Source organism: Belonocnema kinseyi, chromosome 7 (assembly GCF_010883055.1).
Source record: "Belonocnema kinseyi isolate 2016_QV_RU_SX_M_011 chromosome 7, B_treatae_v1, whole genome shotgun sequence".
NCBI lineage: Eukaryota > Metazoa > Arthropoda > Insecta > Hymenoptera > Cynipidae > Belonocnema > Belonocnema kinseyi.
Window position 1 is genome coordinate 45,235,826 of NC_046663.1, and position 9,508 is coordinate 45,245,333.

At 34.6% G+C, this 9,508-nt stretch overlaps 2 protein-coding genes across 6 annotated transcripts in view; both read left to right on the plus strand.

Annotated features, from left to right (window-relative positions):
- Window positions 1–9,508, plus strand: part of LOC117176074 (hypoxia-inducible factor 1-alpha-like) — a 245,644-nt gene that overhangs the window by 149,753 nt on the left and 86,383 nt on the right. The gene's annotated exons all lie outside the window — the stretch shown is intronic.
- Window positions 7,059–8,535, plus strand: LOC117176075 (golgin subfamily A member 6-like protein 22). Its single transcript, XM_033366090.1, has one exon. It carries the CDS (start codon window positions 7,359–7,361, stop codon window positions 8,499–8,501), a length of 1,143 nt encoding a protein of 380 aa, XP_033221981.1. The 5' UTR covers window positions 7,059–7,358; the 3' UTR covers window positions 8,502–8,535.

Sequence of the window (9,508 nt, forward strand, 5' to 3'; positions counted from 1 at the left end):
ACAAGCTATCTAAGGATGGTACTATAGAACGCCACCTCAAGGTAGGCCTAGTGGCGCCATATCTTGGTCAGGCCGGAAACTTATCAATCCACCCTCGTATGTTCACAGTTTTGACTATATAGCTTGTGTTGTTTTTCTGGCAGAGGCGTAAAAGGTTAGAAGGTTTTGGTGTGCTCGGCGATTTTCTTCTTTCGAAAAAAATGGGGCAAAGAGTTTGCATTAAATTTTGTGTGAAAAATGGAATCCAGTGCTCTAAAACTGTTGAAATGTTGACAGTTGCATACGGTGAGTCTACTCTGAGTAGGAAAAATGTGTATAAGTGGTACAAGCTGTTCCAAGAAGGCCGAGAGGATGTCGAAGACGAACCTCGCCCTGGACGTCCCAGCACGTCAACAACAGATGAAAACGTTCAAGCACTGGAAGAAATGTTGTTGAAAAATCGCCGAATTACCATCAGAGAAGTTGCTGTAGATGTTGGCATATCGGTTGGCTCATGCCATGCTATCTTTTCGGACGTTTTGAGCATGAAACGTGTGTCAGCGAAATTTGTTCCAAAACTGCTTAATTTTGATCAAAAGAGCCATCGCATCACCATCGCTCAGGAAATGTTGAATGAAGTAAATAATGATCCTGATTTTCTCAAAAGGGTTATAACTGGGGATGAATCGTGGGTATATGGTTATGACGTCGAAAACGTCGGAAACCGAAAAAGGCACGTCAAGTTCGGTCAAATTTGAAGGTTTCGCTCACTGTCTTCTTTGATTACCGTGGCGTAGTGCATCAGGAATTCTTACCACAAGATCGTACGGTCAATAAGGAGTATTACCTTCAAGTTATGCGCCGTTTGCGAGAGGCTATACGCAAAAAACGTTCGGAACTTTGGAAAAACAATTCGTGGCTTTTGCATCACGATAATGCACCTGCTCATTCATCGTTGCTTGTGAAAGATTTTCTGACCAAAAACAGCACCACAGTCATGCCTCAGCCTCCATATGCACCGGATTTGGCCCCCAGTGACTTTTTTCTTTTCCCAAAACTGAAGAGACCCATGAAAGGACATCGATTTTCAACGACTGAGGAGATAAAAACTGCATCGCTGAAAGAATTCAAGGCTACACCACAAAATGATTATCAGAAGTGCTTCGATAATTGGAAAAAGCGTTGGCACAAGTGTATTATATCTGAGGGGGATTACTTTGAAGGGGACAACATAAATATTGAGGAATAAATGTATATTTTTTGAGAAAACCATAAAGTCACCTTATTTTTGAACACACATCGTATAAGATAGAATCTAATTTTAGGGTTTTGGCCACGTTTTCCGGCTCTTTTGGGAATATTTTTGGTGAATGATTAATCATTTTGAGTTAAAAACTTTTTTATTTGTTCAAAATTCTTCTTCAGTTGAAAATTCAACTACATATTTGGTTAAAAATTCCTGTATTTTGTTGAAAGTTCCATCATTTTCAAGCTTTTCTTGTTGACTAATCCATCTTTTTGTTTAAAAATTCATTTCTTTGGTTGAAAATTTAAATATTTCGTTGAAAATGTATTTTATTAAGATGAAATTGATTGAGTTCAATGAGAAGTTGAAAAATGTTCTGTTTCAGGTAAAAATTGAACTATTTTGTTGAAAATTCCAGTTTTCTTCTAGTTAAAAAATGACTTTTCTGACATTTTAACTATTCTATTTTTGGTTCAAAATTGATCTCTTTTAGTGTAAAATTTACCGTTTGGGTTAAAAATTCAACTATTCGGTTTAAAATTATTTTTTTATGTGCAAGATTCATTATTTTAGTTAAAAATTCATTTACTTTGGTTGAAAATTCATATTTTTTGTTTAAAAATTCAACTTTCTTATTAAAAATTCATATCCTTGTGTTAAAAACTTAACTGTTTTAAAGAAAACTCATCTTTTGGGCTTCTGAGAATTCATTTTTTACATTCTCATCGAATGTCCACGTTTTGAGATCCCCTGAATCCGAAAAACAGGTTTTTACGAATGTGTCCGTTGGCCCGTGTGTGTATGTCTGCATGTCTGTAGATTTTTAGTTTGTTAGCACGATAACTTTTGAAAGAATTGACAGATTAGATTGGCCTTTAGTATACTTTTTGAGTGTCCTAAAATAAAAGTCAAGTTCGTTAGCCAGCCATTTTGGATAAAAATTCAAAAATATTCATAGTATTCAAACAGACGAACAATTTATCCTAATGAATTTTGTCGAAAAATACACTTAAATGACCATTCTATGCCAAATAACGCGCGATATGAATAAAGCCAAGAAAAGAAAAATGTTGCTTTTTGAATGCCCAACGAGATTATCATAACTTCTTGAATTTTCTTGAAAAATCAAAAATTCAAATTTTGCGTAGTTTCTTACCACTACTTTTGTCTTTTAATTTCTTTTTCATCTCGTGTGTAGGGTTTCAAAAAATTTATCTTTTCATGTTTTTGATGCTATTTTTTATGATTTAAACTAAAAACAGAACTGTCAACAAATGATACGTGACAAATAAATTATGTTTACATTGTCATCAGAGAAGATACTAGATTTGTATAAAATTTGACCTCCCTAGTTTTTGTCAGAAGTTTCACGTTTTGAGACCCCTCTATGCGAAAAACGGGTTTTTACGAATGTTTCTATCTGTATGTCTATCTGTCTGTCGTTATATCTGTCTGTCGTTATATCTGTCTTTATGTCAGCCTGCCTGTCTGTGAGCACGATAACTTTTGAAAAAATTAATCTTTTAGATTGGCTTTTGGTACACTCTTTTAGTGTCCTAAGCTAAATACCAAGTTCGTTAGTCAGAAATTTTGGATAAACATAGTAAAAGTGAGCCCATTTTTTAGATTTTGAGTACACATTTTTTCAAGATTCAAAAATTCTGTGTACAGTTGTTCATAGTACTTGAAAAGAAAAACGTTATTTACTATGTCCCTACAAGATTATCATATTAACTTTTTTAAATTTTTTCGAATAATTCAAATTATGACAGCACGATAACTAATTAAAAATAAAAAATTGCATTTTGCGGACAAACTATGCAAGATAGGAAAAAAAATGATAAGAAACATTTTTTACATTCTCATCAAAGAAGGTATTGGACATGTGTAAAAATTAAAAACCCGCCCCCTCCCCCCCAGTTTTTGTCAAATGTCCACGTTTTGAGACCCCCTAAATCCGAAAAATAGGTTGTTACGAATGTGTATGTCTGTCGATCTCTCTGTATGTATTTATGCCTGTCTGTCTTGTCGGCACGATAACTTTTGAAAAAAAATTTTATTAGATTGGCCTCTACCCATGCAGAAATTGCCAAATGTTTGTCTTATTTCCGATTTGGGCCATATCGGTCACACAATTTTGTGGTTGTTAAATTTGGCCCCCTCTAGACCCCGTCTTAACAGATAAGCTTGCCAGTAGATGGCGCTTAATTCATTTCGGGGACTAAAGTGGGTTGACTCCAAATTGCCCAAGTTTCAATGTAAAGTGTCAAGCGTCAAAAATATTTCAATTATTATTTGTAAAAGTGACAAAATAAGTGGGAAAAAATGCCAAAAGTGAGCACAAGACGAGTGCGTAGGTATATTATACTTCAAAATATTCCTGAATTACGTGTGGAACACTATAATAAGTAAATTTATTAAGAATGTTAAGATGAAACCTAACCTCGAAATGAGGTTATTTATTTATAAGAAAAGTAGAAAAAGTAATATTTCATTTGTTGAATGTGAAAACGAATTAGATCAAAAATGACATCATAAACATTTTTATTTTCACGCATTTTAGGTGATTTGATACAATCGGAATGCAAATACAACCTTCTTATTTGTATTCGCTTTTATAAAAATAACTTAAAGAGCCACTGTGATATTATAATCCGCTTATCATGCACAAATGCTGGCTGTTATATTGCGTCTTTTGACTTTTTCCGTTTGTTCGAAAAAAAGTGTCTGACATATTCCAATTTTTTCATATCGCGATCTGTTAGATAACCTGATATTTATATTCTAAAATTTTCAGTTAAGAAGGTGATTTATTCGATTTTAATATTATTTTATTTAAGCATCCCTTTTAATTAAGAATAAGAAAAATAAATTAATATGGGCCCGATCGGGGCCAGTCATGGTTATCTCTGGGCGCAGCGCTTGGGCCCCGATCGGGCATCGGGTTTCATTTCTAGTCTGGCCCCATCTAGATAGCCTGATTTGGGCCAAATTCTGCCCGATCTTGCCCCGATCAGATCCAAATATTGGAATTTGTGCACGGGTAGTACAATCTTTAAGTGTCCTAAACTAAAGGTTAAGTTCTGTAGCCAGCCATTATGGATAAAAATTCAAAAAGGGAGCGCCTTTTGAATATTTTTGATATGATTTTTTCAAAAATCAAAAATTCTCTGTAGGGCTATTCATAGTATTTAAAAAGTCGAACAATTTATCTGATGACTTTTTTCGTAAAATTAAAAATGATGTGAGTTATAGTATTTTCGAAATTCCAAAAAACACACGAAAATGAACCTTTTAAGCCAATTAACGGACGATATGAAAAAATGGCAAGAGAAGAAATAGTGTGATTTCTAATTGCCCTAGAAGATTATCATAAAAACTTTTTGAATTATCTTGATAAATCAAAAAATAAATTTCAACAACATAAAAAGTAATGTAAAATCCAAAAGCTACATTTTTTCATGCAACATTCTCACAGTATTTCAAATAGTCTCAAATATAATAATGCATTTTCAAAAAAAAAAAATATATATATATATGTATGTATGTATATGTATATGTTACAATAAAACGCTGAATAACCAAATTTTTTAAAAAGAATGCGCATTTTTTTAAACGGGAAAAAAAATTTCATCTGTTTTAATACCAATGCAAGTTACGAATTATAATAATATACATTTATTGGAATGATATAAAATTTCAGGGAGAAACTCGAGTGGGAATCACGAGATACGTGATGAGAATGTGTTCGTTAAAGCCGAAGGAGTTTTAACAAAAGAGAATTCACAAGCACCAAATTACTGTTGTCGATACTTTCACCTTTAGTTTTAAAAAGTCTCTGCAGAAAGATCAAGCGCGTAGCGCGAGGTAAATACATTATCGAGCGCGAAGCGTGAGAACCAACAGTCGCCTAAAAGAGAACAGTACCTAAAAGAAAATAGTGACCCCCAAAATTAGCCTTTTTTTTAACCTTCCTAGCGACCTGGGGAAAAATATTAAAATATGTTACAGGTATCAAATCACTCCTCATTGAAAACCAAAATGAGCATCGCTTTTCGTTTTTTTTTTTTTAATTTCAAAAATTTACCCCAATTTAGGGGTTGAGAAGACCCCAAAAAATAAACAAGAAATACCACGAATTATAAAATCATTTTTCATTGTATTTTTTCTATAAAATAAACCTTACAAAAGAAAAATCACGTATTTTCTTGATTGATACGGTTGATGTAAAAAAAGATTGAATAATTAGTGGTATTTTCTATTTTTAAATTTTTTAGGGGCTTCTTAACTCCTAAATAGGGGACATTTTTTGAAATTTTCTAAAAACAAAAAACGATACTCACTTTGGTTTTTAAGGACGAGTAATTTGACGCCTGTAACATTTTTTAAAATTTTTCCCCATTTCACTAGCGAGGTCCAAAAAATAGGTTGAAAAGCAGCCTATTTTGGCCTCACTCCTTAGAATGATCAAGGAAAATAAAAAATTCGTCAGGGAAAAGTCAGGGAATTTCTTAATTGGGATTTTCTAGAGACCATTCTACAGTTAAAGTGGTTCATATCCTTGCTAATTCTCTAAAATTTTCTTGATGACGTTATAAATAATATTGCGCAATTGGGATCTGAAATACTCGAATACGCCACCTGGTGACAGAATCGGGAAGCCCTGAGCGTAGGTAAATTTTGACGGTAAGTATAGGCGAATATACGAGAATAATTTTTCTAAAGGTTTTACAGTGTTTTTTACAGAGAAACCGGGATAAAAATAAAAAGTGATAAATAAAAAGTTACAAATAATATAAATCAAACTTTATCAATGGAGTTTTCGCCACGAAAATCGCAGAGCAAAGTGTTTTGTTGTGTGTTTGGTTCCTCTTCTACTGCTCGAAAGCACACAGTAATACAAGAATCGGAATTTCAGTAGAAAAAGGCGGTTGTCTTTCAGATGTAACCAAAAGGACCATTCGCCAGTTGAAAGTCAACTGATGATGATAACATGACTTTAAGTAACGCGTTTGGTTGAAAGTCAACTGCTTTATGTACGTAAAATGCACTTTATAGTTTAATCTAAGACAGAAAGATTGTTGACTTTCCGTCAAAGCGTGCGTGTAAAATGAAACTTATAGGTTAATTTAAGTCAGCTGATTGTGGAAATTCATCAACTTTATGCGCTATCATTCAGTTATTAGAAACATGAAATAAATATAAAATTAAAAATTGAATAATTTAAGGAAAAAAATTTCTTTTTAACGTGAGCAATGAATAAATTCTTCATTTATGCCTCATAAATCAAGTTGTTTTATCCTCCACGTCGATGAGATTAGTAGAAGGAAAAATGAACTTAATGACACTAAACAAGGCACTTATATCCATTTCAAGCTACCAGGTACATAACGTCCATCTTCAATTCTTTTTCATATGTTTTTCCATTGCATATGTACCATTATTCTATTTATAATCATAAATCCGTTGACGAAACAATTATCATGAGCTCAGTGTTGATCGCTACTATCCAGCGCTATCGACGCCATATTGGCTACTCTCATCTGATCTCTTGGCTCCTCTTCTAAAATCACCGAAATCCGTTTAAGGGTTTGCGAATCGACGCATCGCATTTCGCACACGCCTTTCTGCCAGCACAAATTGAATTTCAGAGCACGCGAATGAAAATCATACCAAACTGAACATACCTGTCAGTTAATTATCATATTACTCGTATATCAGATACGAGACACTGCACTTAAGTTCCATTTCTGGTTGAAATTAAGTGACTTACTTAATTTAATGCAAAAATGAAATTCATCTACATTTAAAATTCATCATCTTGTATTACTGCGCAAGAAACTGTTCGGTTTTTCTGAAATGTAAATAAACTTCTATTGAATCTCGGGGGATTGGAAAATGGTGGAGAGTGTAGTAGACGTGTGCAGAATGGTCTGTGAAGTTTGATAATAAAGTAGTGAGAAAATTGCGGTGCAAGAGCAAAGTCGGTGCAAAGTGATAGAGGGAATTCCGGTGAATCACAGTGATATATAATCAGAAGTGCAGGTTTTGAGAATAAAGTGTGAAGGACATGATAAAATCAAGCATTGAGTTATTGGAGGTTAGGTTCAGTTGGAAATGAAATAAGCAGGATATGCCGAAGAGTAGTAGCGACGCCACGCGTGAAGAAGAGAAAGTAACGGACGAAAGGGAACCTGACTTAACGACAGAAAATTCGAAAACAAGCGGTAATACACAAAACGTGAAAACAGCTCCCGAGAGACGTGGAAGAGGGAGACCAAAAAAATTGACGGAACCTGAAACGAGTAACAGATCACAGAGTTTAGATACATACGTGAAGAGAGCGAGAAGGGGAAGTCAAACAGAGGAGTCTGCAGGAAAGGACAAAAATCAGCAACCGGAACCAGAAGAGAAATTGTTAAGCACACTCCAGAAAAATACCCTTTTAAAACAACGTGACAATCAAGAGCAGCGAGAGATGGAAGAGACGGAAGAGACCAGAAAAAAGACTGATCGAGAGCTCTTACTGCTAATAATGTCAGACTTGAAGGAAATAAGAGCAGAAAAGGAAAGATCGAGGGAGGAGAACCAAAAAGAATTACAAACAGTGAAGAATGAGTTGCAGCGCAAATATGAAGAATGGGAGAAGGAAAAAACAAACATCTACAAGAAAATTCAAGTTTTGGAGCTGAAAATAGAAAACGAGGAGTGGGTCTCCAAGAAAGAAGATATAGATGAAAAAATGAAGCAAATTCAAACAGATCTAAAGAAGAAAGCAGAGTCAGGACAGAAAAGAGTTCAAAATGAAAACTTTGAGGCACAACAAATGAGTGAACTGGAGAAAAAATTGGAGAAGTGGGAAAAGAGAGAAAGAAAGAATAATATTGTTGTGAGAGGACTACAGAGAGAAAACTCAGCGATAGAAAGAGCACGACTTTTTCTAGAGGAAAACATCAAAGTAGACGGACGAATCAAAGAGGCGTACGAGATTGGAAGGGAAGAAAATAACAAGGTCTTAGTGATAAAGTTGGAAACATGGGAAATGAAAAGGAAGATCTTAGAAAGAAAACCTAATCTTAAAGGAACGAGCATCTTCGTAGACGACGATCTGACGAAATCCGAAAGAGAGGTCCAAAGGAAAATAAGAGAAGTGGCTAGGAGGGAGAGAGAAAACGGAAAAGAAGTGAAGGTGGGATACAGAAAAATCAAAATCAATGACAAATGGATTCACTGGAACGAAGAAGAAGGTAAATTGACAGAAAAATATTTTTTATGAAACAGATAAAATTTCGAATATTATTGTAGAATATTGCTGGACTAAAAAAAAGTAGAGACACTTGGAAATACATTGAACAGTTTAATATAATAATATTGTTGGAGACCTGGACAGAGAAGGAACAAGAAGAGAGAATCAGAAAGAGATTGAATAATGATTTTGAATGGTTCGTGAAACCAGCTCTTAGGAAGGAAAAAAAGGAAGGGCAATGGGAGGACAGCTCATAGGTTGCAGGAAATTGAAGAACGCGAAATACAAATTTTCAGAATGGAAATACGGAGTGAAAATTAATTTCGAGATAGGTGGAGAATTAGGAGAAATTGTATCCGTTTATAACAAGGTCGGGATGAAGGAAATCAGAGAAGAAATATGGGAACTTCTGGAACAATCTACGTACCAAGGACACCCTCTTACAATTTTAGGAGATTTTAATGCGAGAATAGGTAAAGAATCAGCAGGAACAGATCCAGAAGGAGAAGAGGATTGGAAAAGACACTCGGAAGATGCAGTACTAAATAAAGAATTTGAGAAATTACTGAAAGGGTGTGAAGACTGTGGTTTGACGGTCATGAATGGAAGACTGAAGGGAGATGAAAAAGGAAAATTAACGCGCATTGGAACAAACAGTGCGTCGGTTCTGGATTACCTTATCGTAAAGGATGAAGAAGACCCAATTGATGACATGCAGGTAGATGAAAGAGAAGAATCGGATCATATGCCTCTAATTGCAACGACAAAATGGAATTTACAAGGGCAGCAGGAGGATAGTATTCTGGATGAACGCTGGAAATGGAGAGAAGATAAAAAGGAAGAGTTCAGAGAAGCAATACTAAAAAACTGAGGTGAATCGGAAGGTAAACCAAAGACAACAAAGGAAAGACTCGAAAATCTTAAGAGAATAATCTCAGAAGCAGCAGAAAAATCTGGGATGAAGAAACAAGGAAAGAAGAAGGATGAAGATTGGTTTGATAAAGAATGTAAAGAAAAAAGGAAGGAAACCAGAAGAA